This window comes from Myotis daubentonii, chromosome 11, assembly GCF_963259705.1.
Source record: "Myotis daubentonii chromosome 11, mMyoDau2.1, whole genome shotgun sequence".
Classification (NCBI taxonomy): domain Eukaryota; kingdom Metazoa; phylum Chordata; class Mammalia; order Chiroptera; family Vespertilionidae; genus Myotis; species Myotis daubentonii.
In genome coordinates this window covers 56,721,752-56,737,607 of record NC_081850.1, presented here as the reverse complement: position 1 = coordinate 56,737,607, position 15,856 = coordinate 56,721,752, and the positions used below count along the sequence as shown (strand labels likewise).

General features: G+C 49.7%; 1 protein-coding gene across 4 annotated transcripts in view; it reads right to left on the bottom strand.

Moving 5' to 3' along the window:
* Window positions 1–14,254, bottom strand: part of NR4A3 (nuclear receptor subfamily 4 group A member 3) — a 36,247-nt gene extending 21,993 nt beyond the window's left edge. Inside the window, exons 1-7 of one of the 4 annotated variants that reach the window (XM_059657491.1) lie at window positions 13,445–14,254; window positions 9,986–10,165; window positions 9,031–9,102; window positions 8,285–8,439; window positions 6,760–7,715; window positions 2,999–3,128; window positions 2,373–2,545 (exon numbers count right to left, since the gene is read on the bottom strand). In XM_059657491.1, the coding sequence (XP_059513474.1) occupies window positions 2,373–2,545; window positions 2,999–3,128; window positions 6,760–7,715; window positions 8,285–8,288 (1,263 nt within the window). In that variant the 5' untranslated portion in view covers window positions 8,289–8,439; window positions 9,031–9,102; window positions 9,986–10,165; window positions 13,445–14,254. Of the gene's footprint in view, window positions 1–2,372; window positions 2,546–2,998; window positions 3,129–6,759; window positions 7,716–8,284; window positions 8,440–9,030; window positions 9,103–9,985; window positions 10,166–13,444 lie in introns of those variants that run through there. The other 3 variants (XM_059657490.1, XM_059657492.1, XM_059657493.1) reach the window with 3 other exon arrangements.
* Between the last annotated feature and the right edge of the window lie 1,602 nt (window positions 14,255–15,856).

Sequence of the window (15,856 nt, the reverse complement as noted above, 5' to 3'; positions counted from 1 at the left end):
ACAAAATTGAGCCAGGCCCCAAAGGTAGTATCAGTATGACCTAGACTCTGGCATGGTCAATCCGCTATTTTGGACAAAACTAACAATTAAATTGGATAAATGTTTGTTGATGAAGATGATGACTCTAGTCTAACACACTGAATGGTGCAGAGGCAAGCAAACAAGCTGGATTGATTTTTCCGTGTGGAGACAGTTCCCAGCTGGGACAACGCAAAGAGCTGGGGAGGGTTTGCCACTGAATAACTGACTAGTCCACAAAGACCAATAATTGGATAAGTTGGGGCCAAAAAAAAAATCACTTGTGGAGCCTAAATTCTCTGGATTGGCCACCAAAAATGATTTCAAATATCCTGGAATAATGACAGACTGTGTTATGTAGCCTCAGTGTGGGTAGTATGAAATAGCTTCATAAATCCAGAAAAATTGCATGAGGGGAGACCAAAGTTCCTCTAGGGAGGAGGTCTTTATTCCAGAATGCTTTCCAGCACCCTCTCTCACTGAAACCAGAGGTGCAGTAACGCTTGGGATTAGGAGCACAGACTTTGGGGTCCAATACACTTGGCTTCTAATTCTATTTCTGATGCATATTAGCTTTGTGACCTTGGGCAAATCAGTCCTTTAGCCTTTCTCAGTTTTAATCTCACCTGTGAAATAGAGATCATAACACTTAGCTTACTGGTATTGCTACAAGGCACCTGACACGTGAAGTGTTCACACTCAGAACATTCAACAAATGGTAGGGAGGGCACTGTGCTAAAGCTTTGACAAGTATCATCTTATTTAATCTTCACAAATCCCAGGAAGTAGATATTATAATTATTATTCCATAACCCCAATGAGGAAGCAGAGTCATTAAAAGGTTTAAGCAGTTGCTTAAGGCCATCCAGCTACTAAACAACGGTGTTGGGATTTTAATCTAGGGACCTGCATGGGTCCAAAGCCTGGCTCTTAACCACTGCATTATGATGCTAGACTATTTTTTGAGACTTGACTTCAAGAGATGCTACTTGTAATCAGAATAAGAGTCCTCAACCTTTGGTGCTAATGATCTGCCATGCTTCTCCTATGAAGTCTTGTGATTAGGTGCAGAGAGGAGGCTTCCCAGCCCATAAGGAGGGTAGGGATGAGGGAAGGAGGATCAAAGCGGGTGTACCAATCATAGCACTGCAACCTAAAAGGAGAACACATAATGGGCACACTCACACACTCTTTCCCAGCTGTTCAGCCAGAAGTTTGAAATACTGATTAGACCTGAGCAGGGAAATCTGGTAGGAGCTGCCAAGCCAGACCAACCAATTGGGGATCCCTGGACTGGTCTCTCTTTGATTTGTATGCAAACTGTGTTTCTCAGTTTTCTTGTCTTAGAGTGAGGGTAACTATCCCTACAGTTCATGATTCTTTAAGTGGTTAAATGAGACAATGAACCACAATGTCTAGCATGCAGAAATTGCCCAATAATTATGATCTTTTTTTCTTCCTTCCCATCTTTGGTGAGACTCAGTCTTATTAGAAGTTTGCTTTTCCAAGTCTTTTAAAAAGCCGCCTTAGAGTCATATTTATACATTTGCTTAGAAAATCCTTTCTTGTGGTGGTTCTCTTTGTTATCTAAATTTATGGCAATTTTCAGAATTCAAACTGATGACATTTTACTACATCCATATGAAATAGAAATGTTGAGATATTTTGGTTGACTAAAATAACAATACTGGTAATCATTTATGGTCTTCAAATGTTTTCTCAACCATCTTTCCTGTGTGGCTGGTGATCAAAACATCCCTCTGAGGTTAAATATTGTAATCATGTCCACTGTAGGGATGAAAAAGCCAAGGGCATGAGCCAGGTGACACAGCTAGGAAGCAGCAGAAGTGGTGTTCCATCCCGGTCCTCCTGATGTCAAGGCCAGAGCTTGCTCCTCTCTATCAATGGTCTAATCCCTCGAATAAGCAGCAGATCAATCAATGCCAATGCAGTTGGGTAAACTGCTTAAGGATAACTTAAAGCTCACCCAGAAGGTTTGACCACAATATGAAAAAACCAGCAGTCACTTTGTCTAAACCATGAAAGAAATCTGCAAATTGTAATTCACCTGTGCAGATTTTCATTGGCACAACCACCAGGAATCCTGCAACAATGGGTATGACAGATGCAGCACTGTCAAGACCATTTGTTAAGGGATTCAGAGACCCAATAAGGCAAAATTACTTGGTTCAATGGATGCACTGGAATTGCAAAATGAAGTGAGAAATATAGACAAGGTATAAAAACTGTTTAGCACACTGGCAGGCACAAAGTCAATCAATCAACTCTTATTGCTAGTATCATGAATAGAGACCCTGATCATTCACTCAAAAGCAGGACATTATAAAACTTACTCTGGAATAATCAAGTTCTCTGGGCGTTGAGTCTGTTAAAGCTCGGACAAGGGCATTCATCATACAGCTCGGAGGAGAAGGTGGAGAGGGCTGGGAAGGTTCCTGCTGTAATGGGCTCTTTGGTTTTGAAGGCAGCCGACCTCTCCTCCCCTTCAGACTATCTGTACGGACAACTGATGGCAAGGGAAAAAGAGAAAGACTGTCTTCAAAGATATTCATGAATAGCCATAAATCACAAAAAGGAATTAAAACAGTTGAGCAATCATTAATGAGACCAACCATTTAAAAGTGGCAATAAGTTTGGAATAATATTCACACAACGATTCAATGAGAGTTGAAACAAGCAGCATAAAAGCTACTCCATACTTATATTTGGTAATGAATTAGTCCTAAAAGTCTCCTTCTTAAATAGAACAGAGATGTATGTACACAAGCTCTCTATTGATTTTGAGAAATTAGAATTGAAAAGTAGTCCTCAGCTATTTTTAAATGTAAACATACTCTGTAACAACAAAACGTTGGAAGGAAAGGAAAATTCACCATTCTAATGTAAATAGTAACATTTTTTTTCAGTGATATCTTAGAACACATATAGACAAGTTGGATAAAAAGCATTATATTCATACCTTCTTTAACCATCCCAACACTGAGACACTTCTGAAAACGACAGTACTGACATCGGTTTCGACGTCTCTTGTCTACAGGGCAGTTTTTATTTGCCAGGCAAACATATTTTGCATTTTTCTGCACCGTTCTCTGAGAAAATACAATACAGAGATAGTCAACTAATAGTTTCTGGAAAGAGGTAGAACCTGACAAGATGTATTTTAATTACAATGTGAAAAGCGACAGTGCAATTCGTATAATTAGATAAATTTAATTTCCTAACACGCTAGCCTGCAGGAAAAACAATTTTATTAGTGTTAGCTGCTGACAATGAAAATCATCTCAGATTGTTCTGAAGCAAGTCTCAGGAGACATCCAAGTCTGAATGATAAAATCATATCTGAAATTACCAGGTCAACATATCATACCTTGGAGGATTAGATTATCTCCAATTTTAATATCCCTCTGGGAACAATTTTCTACTTGTTCCACTCCCCTGATTATTGCTGACCTTATTAAAATAAAATCAAAATTATCTGGGATGTACTTTGTTGGCTATCACTTTTGTAAGTCAAATATTACAGTAACTGGCTTTGTTTCCCAATAGAGATGAAATCATAAAAAGCAAAAATCAGGACTTGTCTAGTTAAAATATATAGAAAATAATATTTAAGTGCCCCCCCAAAATCCCTTAATCAGCCATTGCAGTTTATCTTTAAAAGGGTAAATGGCCATTTTTTAATATTTAAAATTAAAATCTTAAAATTGGACACTAAAAACCACTATCACATCCAAGAAAGGAATAAAGAAAAACCAAAACAAAAAGAAACGAGAAAGAAAGGAATATAAGAGCCATATATTTTCAATTAAAATTCCCATTGATTGGTTATTTCATAAATGACTATTGACATAGACATCAAAATAGCCATATTGTAAAACATACTTCATAAAACTTGGACTTGGATATAAAATAATGCTGTATTCTTCAGAATCACATGTAATTTAAAAATGGCACGTGGAGAAATAATTGAGCATAATTTTATGCTCCAAATATAAGGGAGGCTTTTTAAAAACCCCCACAAAAAGCATGTGTGCAACTGGATGTGGGTGTTTACCACTTGGGGTAAAATCATTCAAAAATTACCTGAATCTATACAATTCCAAATAGAGCAGAAAGCTGAAATTTATTTGATAAGCCTAAAAAAGAAAAGAAATCTGGGTAATTTGGGGTTGGTAATCTATTTCTTGCCCAAAATTCTAGGCTTATTTTCAATCTTTACTTTCAGCAATTCTCAGCCCTCATTTACCAGTATTCACCCTATCATCTTTTAATTTCACTTTAGGAGATCATTTTGCTTACATAAAACTTAAAAAAATCTAACAAAGCCAGATACATTTTCCTTACATGTATAGGTGATGTTAGTTTAAAATGTAAAAATTCCAAAAACACAAACATGCTTCTCAGTTTCCAGCATTTAAATTCTCAGCACTCTTTAAGGGTAGGAAACTGGTGCTTCCTGAATGAAGTTCTCTTCATCGAACATGCAGTAATTTCTAAAACTCTATTTCTTGCCATTGTCCTCAAGGTTATATGCCAATTTGAGTGCTTGGCGGCATTTTGCTCCAGGTATACATTTTTCCAATAACCTGAAACCTTTCCCACAGTCATGTGCGCCTGCACAGTTTAAGGACAAGGAGAGATCGTTACAGTTCAATCACTGAATTCCATCATTAACTGCATTTCATGTCACATTTTTAAAGAATTCAATTTAATGGTAGAAAGCCACTGGGTAAAACCTGCTCCCATTCCCTTAATTAACAGATCTGTGGGATGGTTCTCTCCCATCCTACCCCCCGCCCTTTCAAATATAGATTTGTTTTCAAGGGATTGCTGCAGAAAAGGAACCCTGTTGGGGAACACTTAATTGACATTTCTAGACGGGATGTATTACGACTCCTGTATTTTGGTCAACTCTCAATTATTCAAGGATGGTTATATTTGAAGATACTTGCACGTCTCTTAATTGTTTTTCTTCCTTTTCCCTTTTTTGGCTACCTGTTTCACTGCCCTTCAGCATTTCCACTGAAATGATGTAAAAATCAATTTGTGAAAGGAATGCAGTTCCTTGAAAGCAGCCCTGGTAAAGCTTGAGTAGTTAAGACTAAAAAAGGGCTAACCTGGGGGCTCTATATTTAAAATGTCATAATCCTGTACATGCCTTCGGTATGGCTGCAAAGTCTTCCCATACGCCTTTTCTCGATTTTCTGCAGAATGTAATTAATCACATGATTTCTACTCCCAGATCAAAAGTAACTGTTGCTTGTGGGTAGGATAACCAATACACAAACACGTGCATTTTTACAAATACTTGGTAGTTTTGACTTATAATGAACTATTGTTTTTTATGGCCCTTTAAAGTTTATAAAATGCTTTCATAATTGTTTTATCCCATTTAATTCTCACAGCCCTTCTCTGAATTTTATTCACCTGATAGGGAAGCTGAGGCCTAGAAAGAAGTATCATGCCCAATGTCATACAATTGGTAGGTGGCAGATCAAGGCCTCCTATTTGAGTGTACTCCAAGTCCCACCTGCTCCCAGATACATCCTGTTGGCCTCCTAAATCCTATTACCCAATCAGCATCCAGCTTCTCCTTTTCCTCCACCCTGCCCAGCATGTAGGCTAGGGAGTGATTATTGTGGGAGACCATTTGTGGGTTTGCAAATGCCTGAGATAATGGCCAGGGGAGTGGGGAGTGGGGATTGGGGAAAGTGGCACAGAATTAACTGTCTGAAGAAGCCGGGGCGTCAATAGCAAAAGCAGAGCAGCAAGAGGACAAGGCCTCTTTCCCCTGAGTGTTATAAAGAGCACCGAACTCAAGAGTCACCACATGCGGATAAATCACTGTTTACAGGCTACCCAAGGCTTCACTTCTCTGGGCTTCAGCTTCCTCGTGAGTAACATAGGTGGAGGCTGAAGACCCTCCTGTAGAATTCTCCTTTGGGTCTATATGAGATCATGAACAACTTCCACGCCTGGCATTGTGTGTGGCTCAGAGGTGGAGTGAATTGGTGAAACCCCAGCTCCTCTCTTCTATGAAGGGGGGCTGTCCCAAACTGCATCTAGTCAGTGGCCTGTTCTACAGCTGCAGAGGTGTGAAGGCCATGTGCACTTTGGGGTCATGCAAACATGAGCTGGCATCCTGTCTCCCTCTCACTCTCTGAGTGTGTATCCTGGGCAGTTGAATAACCTTTCCAAGTCTCCATCGCCTCATTTATGAAACAGGGATAATTAAGATCTACCTTCAAGACATTTAATAAAAACAGCTAGTAAGTGGCCAGAATCCAGTCTCAGGTCTCTCTGATTCAACAGTCCTAGCTCTTACTATGAAGATGACCTGAGATACAGATGTCCATGGCCTGGCACACCAACCCTTCTCCTCGGGATGGACAGGGGAGAAATGCAATTAGGTTTTTTGCACGTTTGAGATCACAGATCCCTTTGAGAATCTGCTGAAAGCTTCCCCCAGAAAAATGACCGTAAGATAATGCCACGTCAGGAAGTTCACAGCTCCTCACATCCATCTGGGGCGGCCTCCTGTAATGAACTTCAAGGTCAGACACCCTGAGAACATGGACGTGAAGGTGCTAGGCTACAGGAACGCAGAGTTCAACAATTACACCTCTCAAATCGGGAAGGACCCACTTATCTGCTCACTCGAGCGGGTGCTGAGGAGGCTGGCTGCGGAGGGAGGGGCGCCAGGAGGAGGCGTGCGCTCACCTTGAAGAAGCCCTTGCAGCCCTCGCAGGTGCGAACGCCGTAGTGCTGGCAGGCAGCGTTGTCCCCGCACACGGCGCAGGTGCCCTCGCCCGAGGAGGAGCTCCTGATGGGCGGCGACGGCAGGCTGGGGCTCTCCCCGAGCAGGCTGGACGCGGTGGGGGAGGCCGTGAGGTTGAGCGGCGGGAAGGCCAGCGCGGCTGCCCTCTTGGGCAGCGGCAGCCCGTAGGGGTGGCCCTCGAGGGCGGGGGCCTGGCTGCCCGCGGCGGCGGCGGCCCCCAGCGACAGGCTGAGCGCGGCGGCGGTCGTCGGGTCGTAGCTGAGATGGTGGCCGCCAGCCGGGCTGGGCGCGGGCGGGTGCGGCGGCGAGGGCTTGAAGTGGAAGAGTGGGAAGCGAGCGCCGGACAACGCCTTCATCGGCGGGTCGAGCAGCGGGCCGGGCGCGATGCAGCCCTGCGCCGAGGGCAGCGCATCGTCCCACAGCGCCCCCGCCTGCGGGGGGAAGCCCGGCGTGGTGGGCGTGGACGGCGGGGACTGCTTGAAGTACATGGAAGTGCTGGGCAGCACCTCGTCCTCCGGTCCGGAGGAGGGCGGAATGGATGGCTCCGGCTGCGGCTGTTGCTGGTGATGGTGGTGGTGGTGATGGTGGTGGTGGGGGTGATGGTGATAGCTGTGCGGGTGGCCCTCCTCCACCTTGATCAAGGGTCGCGGCCCAGGCGGCTGCATCTGGTACTGGCAGGAGGGCTTGAATTCGTAGTTGGAGTAGCCCTCCACGAAGGTACTGAAGCTGGGCAGGGATGTGGTGGCCCTGGCCGTGATCTCGGTGCTGCCGAGGTCCATGGTCAGCTTGGCGCAGTCGGGATTCATGATCTCCGCTGTGTACTCTGAGCTGTAGGTCTGGGCTGCATAACTGGAACCTGGAGGCGAAGGGCTATACGGGGCTTGCACGCAGGGCATATCTGCAGGGACAGGGCAAAGGGTCTTTCAGAAGCAAGTCCGCACTCTTTCCTAGCATGGCTCTTTAATCTAGGCCTAGGAAACGGAGAGGAAGTGACATCCTTTTCTCCTCCTGGGAGCACAGATCTAAAGCCCAGTGTTTCCTTCCTTTCTTCGCTGGGAAGAAAGCTGAACCCTTACAGACTGTCAAAGGGCGTACAGGATGCCAAAACCCAGCCTCCTGGGGACCTCTGTGCCCACCTTTCTTCCCTTGCCCTGTCCTCCACCAGATCTGGGAAATTTGATGTCTTCTCTCATAGGCCCAATGATATTTTTAAGTTAATTGGAGTGACTTCAGCCACTAGTTGGGGGTGGAGGTAGGGGAGGGTGCATAAAGAAAGCCAGTGAATGCCTTGTTAGTTTATTTTGGGGGGAAGAGGTCACTGGTCCCCCAAGTCACACACACATTGATTTATAAATTCTATGAGTTAGTAAAAAAAAAAAAAAAAAAAAGGTGTCCTACATGGGACTTACTGGCCAAGGGAAACAGTGACATGCTAACATTTTATAAATGCCAACTAAGGGTACCCACACATATTGTGGTCGCTTTTTCTTCCACCCCCTTCCCACTCTTCCAGACAGGGCCAGCAGCCTGCACAAACTGGACCCCTGCTGATGACTTCAGCCAGCTAGGTGGTGAGGTGGGAAAGTAGGCCCAGGAAATGGACTGGGGGGAGTTTGCACCATCTGCAAAGAAAAAGATCAGCAGCTGCAACAAAACACTCACCAAACCTGCTCTCTGCCATATACAATATAATATATATATTAAAAATTATATATTATTAAAAGTATATATATATATATATATATATATATATATACTTTTCCTCAATTCTGACTAATAAAATACATCAGTGGCTGTTTTATGACATTATAGCTGTCATAATAGGTGAGTTAGCTTACATATTATCTTAGGACAGAATAATTAGGACCCCTACAAACAGAAAGCAGTTTCTTAATATGTTTTGTTTCTCTGCCAGTTTGACTATATTGAGCCCAGCAAAGCGACTGGTACCCAGGGTGCTTGCTTACTGTTCAGAGAGGTTGAGCTGGATGAGAGGGCCCTGAGAATTATCACATCTAATGAATAACTTATCTGATGATTTCCCTTTCTTTATGGCTAAATATAAGTGGTAAAATGGGCAATTTCTGGTGGTTGGTTTTTTTCTGAACCAAAGGAAAACCAGGTGCTTAATGTCTATTCGGAGCCTATGGTATAAAATGTGTGACTAATAGAAGAGTGAGTACTTCACACTTCCTCTGACATCTTTCTCTTACCCACATTTCCAAATCTGATTGAGTCATGGGTGTATGGGATGAAATCTTGACTTGAAAAAATGTGATGAGGGCCTGTTGGAAGAAGCAGTGGTGAGGAGAGGCCAGTTCAAGCCTTTATTTTTCAAACAGGTCCTTAAAAACCCTCCCTAGTTTGAAGTTAAAGGATTACTTATCCTGCTTTGCAGTTGTTGGGGTGAAATGAAAGACTAGTCATGTAAAAGAAAGAACACTGCCTGTGGTTTCAGCTCTTCTCCTTCTCCCTTTAGACCTCTAGGATTTCCCTATTAGTCATTCTTCCTTGCCAATCTCTGCCTATTGCTCTTGTGTCTTTCTGTGTTTTCCAGCTAGACCGTGAGCTTGCTGGGACTGAGTTCTATTTATCTGCATATCTTTGGTGCCTACACAGGCCTGGCACCTGGTATCTCTCTGACAGATGCATAAAGAGGTGTTACAAGCCAAGCCTGCAATCCTTACTTTTGCCAACTTAAATGGACTCCTTGGGTTTCAGGTCAAATGCTTTTTCTCTTTCCCTCTGAGCTTCAAGAATCCACACTTTGCACCCAAGTGATTTGGATTTTATATAAACAAAAATACTCTATCTATTGCTCTAAGTGACCCCATACTTCTTAAATGAATAAGCTGCATGTAAAGGAAGAGCAAACATGAAGACATTAGAAGTAAAATATCCGAATCTATGGTGTATTTGTGTTTATCTTAGGACAAATACTTTTGAGAAATGCAATGCTTAATGTAATCTGGCTGCTTCGCTGGTAGCAACAGGGTGTGGTATCCAGAGGAGCTTCCTGCAAAGAAGCCACCTGTGCTGTGAAATGCGCAGCCAGCAGGCACTGTCTTGGCCGCTGGGCACGTCGACCACCTTGCCGGCTGGTAGCGTGGCTCCCCCACCCACCTCTCCTAGGCGGGTTGGAATAAGGGGTCGTGCCTTCAGACCTACCTGGAGGATATCTTGCGCGCTGAATGGTGGGGCTGTGGGTCTCTCCAGCGGAGGCTGAGAGTGAAGGAGGCGGAGACGTAGGACTAGGGCTAGGCGAAGCGGCGGCGGTGCTGCCCAGCTCCGCTGAGGGTCCAGTCCCAGGGCCCGGGCTTGCGGGGCTGCGCTCTTCCGCAGTGGGCTCTGCGGGCCCCCGGAGAGAGAACAAAGGTCACAGTAGGTCCAGGCTGAGCCACCGGGGCCTGGGCTGGGCGTATTGGGAGTTGGTGGAGGCCTCTAGAAATGCTACGTTAATGACAAAAAAATTCTAAGGTGCCTGGGGTCCTGAAACAAGCAGCATCACACCACCTTGGGGTAGCCGAGGAAAGGTTGTCCCTACCAGCCGCGCTCACCGCCCTTTTGTGGCACCCGAACCGAGGCTAAAATAGCAAAGCCTGACATCGCCCAGAAATCGATCCTCTGCCCCCCACAATTGGTTCCGAGCTCACGAAGTTAGGAAAACCGAAGAAAACAGTGCAGAAAAGAGTCCCGCCCAAATTCGGAGGGTGGGGGTCAGTGAGTGTGCACGAGGGGGAAATAGTCATTTTCCAATTCCACCCGCTCTCACCCCCTCACAGACAAATTTACACGCTGCATAGGAAATGCACAAGGTCCGGAACGAATGCGTGAATGCCCCGAGGAATTAAGAAAGTCAGCCTTCCATTCTAAATGCTAATGGAGCTTTGCGTCTATTAGCCCCGAGTTTCGGGGGCCAGGGGTCAAGCAAACAAAAGGGCACAGTGAAAATAGGCCCGCGCTGGCAGCCGGGCGAGAAGGCGGAGGGCGTTTACAGCTGAAGGGGCGGGAGGGAGGCCCCCTGCACCCAGCGGGCGGCATCCTTGAGGGTGGGCGACTTCTAGGCTCTAGACCACCCGGCGGCCGAGGGGGGCACACCCGGAGGGCCCCAGCGCGGCTCCAGGCCCAGCGTCTCAGCGCACAGCCTCGGCGAAACTTTGTAGCTGGAAGCACAGCTCCCCAGGCCTGGAGGAAGGATTCCACTGCCGCCAACTCCGGCCTATAGCGCCACCTTTGTCCCGACCCACTCACAGCTGAATGGGAGGCACTTGGAGCCAAAAATAAACAAAACCCCCCAATCCTCGCGGGTGCGCGGGCTGCGCGAGGGTCGTGCAAGTTTCATTGCCTGCAGCCTCTACGCCCATGGCTTCCCTGAGGAAGGAGAGGTACTGGGAGTCTTCAGGTCCGGGAAGCCCTCGAAGGCCAGGAAATGGGGGATTCCCTTGATACCCCCAGTCCCAAGCCTGGCCCCTTCCCCAGCCCCAGCCCCAGCCCCAGCTCCAGCCCCAGCCCCAGCTGATCCTACGGAAAGCTTGAGCGAACTCTAGTGCAAGCACGGAAGGATCTTCCCACGGTTGTAGCCTGTGCTTCCAGCCCTTCTCACCCCGCCCCCAGTCTTCAGTGGGGTCTCCAGAAACCTCCCACCACCTCTCCCAGGAGGTGCCCGCCTGCCCGCCCTGCCCCGGGGCCTTTCCAGCGGAGCCTTTCTCTAAGGATCGGCCTTTGACTTGGTGGATGAGGGTCGCGTCTCCTGGAGCACCGGTGTTGGAGGGGAAGAGCCACACCACGTTTCCTACAGCTGAGCCGAGTGCCCCTCGGTTCTCTCTCCCGCTCCCCTCCCTCCCCCCCCCCCCTCCCCGCGCCCTCCAAAACGTCCGGTTACCTAGGCAAAGCCTCCGAGCCTGGAAACACTTTCGGTGGCTCCCGCTCGCGGCCGCGGGGCCGGGAGCACGGAGCCTCGAGGTTGTAAATTAGGAAGAAATAACTACCTCTGTCAAAGCCCCTTTCTTTCTCGTGGGCAGACGAAAGGAACACCCCCGTGTTCCCCTCCCGGTGGTGAAGCGAGTGGAGGAAACCGTGAAACGCACCATTGTGACCCCGGCCCCTCCGCGGAGTTTCCAACCTTGGGGAGCGGGGGCGGAGGCTGGGCGGGGGCAGGAGGCGTGGAGGAGACCGACAGAATGGGAAAGACAGCATTCTCAGAAAGACCGAGGGAGAGGAGAGAAACCGCGGGGAGAAATCCTGCGAGCGCCAGGTCCCGGGAGGGGAGCGGGTGGGCGCGGGGGGAGGGAGCGGGTGCAGGGCTGCTGTGGCCCGAGGAGTCTCTGGTACTCACACGGGAGCATCTTGTTCAGCTACGATAACTCGGAATAAACTCTAACTTCATTCATTGTGCCCGGTAGCCGCGTTGGGCAGGTTTCTCTTTCCCAAACTTAGTTCTAGAAAACATTTCTTTGTCGCGGGAAAAGAAGATGGAATTTGCGATGAAGTGACCACCCCGGCGCCCTATGTATGTCTCTCCCGGCACCCCAAGGCTCTGGGATAACCAACGGCCCGCGATTTCTGATCACCAACCTCCCTGCAGCCAGCTCTTCCCTTTGGAGTATGGAGGCTAAATAAGAGGCAATAGCTATTCTAGGCAAAGCCTCGGCGCCCGGAAACACGTTCTTTGGAATCAAGGGACACATGCTGAAACTTCACGACTGCCCCAAAGTCCCAGCAGGTTCTAGAGGGGCCTTGGGAAGCCAGTCTCCGCAGGCTGCGTTGGCACGACCGCTCTCTCCTCTCCACCGAGAACTTTCAATTCTATTAAAACACTCGGAGCAACTTCTCCAAAAGCGCGAGTTCTCTCAGTTAAGAGGAAAACATGCCTTTCTAACACCGAGCCGAGCCTGGATGAGAGGGACACCGTCCCCACGCGTGTCGGAGTGCGGGAGTCCGCAATTACACCCGCTCACCTCCGCAGGGAAAAGTGTCAGCGGGCAAGTCGGCGACGCCGGGCAGACGTGCCTAGTGGAGCCCCAGGCTCATTTCAATACAATAAGCCGCATTCCTACAATTATGCCCTCTTTTCCTGCGATCCTCCGAGCGCCTTTGCAAACTCCGGCCGCGGCTGCCCTGGCCCCTTTCCCCTCCCAAGCTACCTCCCGGTCAACCCGCTCCGAGTCACTCTCGGGTGTATGAACTTGGACCACCGGAGCCCCTATGTTCAATCCTAGTTAAAAGGCAGGAAAATTACTGCCGTTCATCACCGGAGCAGCAACTCCCCGCCGCCGCTGCTGCCGCCGCCGCCGAGAGCATCATTACCATGACAACTAGAGCTGAAATACCCTGAATTACATCTCCGGAGCTGCGACTGCACACATCCCGGTCCTCCTCTTTGTTACAGGCTTTTCGCCCCTTCGGGTGGGGGTTGGAATCCCACTAGCTCCAGAGATCCCCGGGGGTCCGCTACCCGGGAAAAGTTTCAGATCAGAACCCACCCGCCTCTCAGCAACCAAGGCGGCAGCGAGGCGGTGAGGGGGGAAAACCCCACACTCAAAGTTGTCAATTTCGGGAGCGACGCTTCCCAGTGTGCCAACTTTTCAGCAAGTCCCCCAATTAACTGGGCGAATCTCAAATACGTACTTGAGTGCTGTGGCGGTTCCGTCTTTAGAGCGAGTTTCTAGAGAGCTGCCCCGAAATCTGCGCTGGGGGGGAGTCACAGCTGCTGTCCCGGAAGGGCTGCGGTCTCCAAGCCCAGCGGCTCCCAGAGGCGGTGAGCGGCTGGCAGGGGATGCTGCGATCCCGACTCATGGGAGAGCGCCGCCGAGGGGTTCCGCTGGCGTCCTGGCTCCGGCCGCGACCAGGGGAGAGGATGCCGCCGCTGTTCCCACCTCCACGGCCACCGCTGTCAGCGTTGCAAAGTGAGCCCGGGAGGGGCGTCCGGCTGCCGCGCCGCGCTGCACCCGCGAGGGTGCAGGGCGAGAGGGGTGTGAGCGCGCGGGAGAGAGTGGAGTGTGTGTGCGGAGCGTGTGTGCGCGCGTGTCTGTGTGTGCGAGTGAGGGAGCGGGTGTGAGCTGGTCTGTGTGTGGGGAGCGGAGGAGGAGCAGGAGCTGGAGGGGTGGGGGGCGGGAGCCAGGAGACTCCGCTCTCCCGGCTGCGCGTTCGCTCGTCCTCTCGGCACGTCATTTATGCCACAGGAGCCCTAGCGGCCTCTCCATAGAGTGCCTGGAATGCGAGACGTCAATGTGACGCCATGGGACGCTACGTCACCCTCCTCCTCCCTCCCCTGGCCCAGCCGGTTCCGCGTGTGCGAGGGAGTGTGTGTGTGTGTGTGTGTGTGTGTGTGTGTGTGTGCGCGCGCGCGCGCGTTACCCGGCCATTCGCCGGGCGGCACAATGGAAACTACGCGGTGCAGCCAGCCCCAGCCCGGAGGCCTTTCCGACCCGCGCTGGCAACCCCTTTGCAGTGGCGCTGCTCTCCCGGGCACGAGTCAGAGAGAGAGCAGCGGCCCGCCCGCGGGTCAGGCGGGACCGCCCAGCTGTCAGGCTCGGGTGGAGTAGAGTTGGAGGAGTGCTGCTGGCGCGCCTCCGAGGCTGCCCCAAGGCAGGAAGCCAGGGCGAGGGGGTAAGAGAGAGGACAGCTCTTCCGAAAAGGAAGGCTCCGCCTGCCAGCTTCTCCGAATGACCTGGCAGGGGGTGCCGAAGGAGTCAGGCTCCAGACCAAAGATTCCCTGAGGTGCAGCTGCGCTTTCCGCCGGCAACAGTTCTAGAACTGTTTACGTCTGTCCGGCCCTCTGCGCCTCCCATCCTCTGCTGGCTGCGTGTTTTACACAGGGATGCAGATGGCTCTGGGAAGATAAGGTTTTTATTTCTTTCTACTTAAGGGGTGCGTTTTATAAATGTAACCCAACTAAATGTACGCGCGCTGCAGCAGAAACTATTTAAATGTGTGCAAAACAAACACAAACGTGTTGAACATCTGAGCGGGTCTGACTATTGCAAATGTCCCCCCCCCGCCCCCCCCCCCCCTGCTCCCCGTCAGAAATGGAACCCTCAGTTCGCACTTTCACTTTTTGATGGCGGAAGACGGGCCTCCCTTCCCAACTCCCAAATTAAACATTTCGAAATCAATCAACAAGATTTATTAGTCGGTCCCTCCCTAAGGGATTTTCTCTGGTCTCCTGGGACACATTTGTCCTTAAGTAGTGCGCCGAAAGCCTGGGCGACTGTATGAGGGAGAGCCATTTCTTAATGATGAATTTAAGTGAGAATTTCTTGCCGAAAACAAAAACAAAAATTTAGAAGACTTAAAAGCTCCTGGTTCCTAAGGTTGCATCTGAGTTGGAAGCATCCTCTTTTAAAGATCTGATTTTTTTGAGACAATACTTGAGTGAAACAATGCAGACCGACATGGTTCCCGTGTGTCCGCTGCAATCACAGGTGACATGTTATTTCTTTGACCTGTCACAATCTTTGAGCGCGTGAGGGGGAAGGAGCGGGGAGGGCGCAGCGTTTCAGACTTGAAGAAGGTTCTAGCTAGTACCAGAAACTTGAAAACAAAACTAGCATCACATATGACAGAGGTCTATTTCTTCGCCTCCACTCCCACTTGAGACAGGGTGGTGTGGAGGAGGCCGTGGGAGGATGCTCCGAGAGTTGACCCGGCGGAGAGGAACCCAGCCTCTGCACTGCCACGGATTCCAATCCAGTCTCGGAAGGAAGGAGGGCGCTGCTGCATTGTATCCATTCAAAGGCTGGGAGGTGGGGGGAGCCGACCCGGAGCCGCGCGGCGCTGACGCACGCGAGGCGCATGATTGACGCAGGCGATGTTACTAAATTCGGCGGTTGGCCCGGCCCCGCCGCCGGCGCGCGCGGCCGATAGCGGAGTAGGTTCCCCTTCGGTCACCCCCGCCCCTTCTCCATTCAGCGCCGCGCGGGGCGGGGCGGGGCGCGGTGGGGCGCGCCGGGAGGGGCGGGGTGGGGCGCGCCGCGCGCCGCCGCGCTGGGATCCGGCCGCACCAAATATAGTCGGGCCTGGCTATTTTTAGCGTGGGCT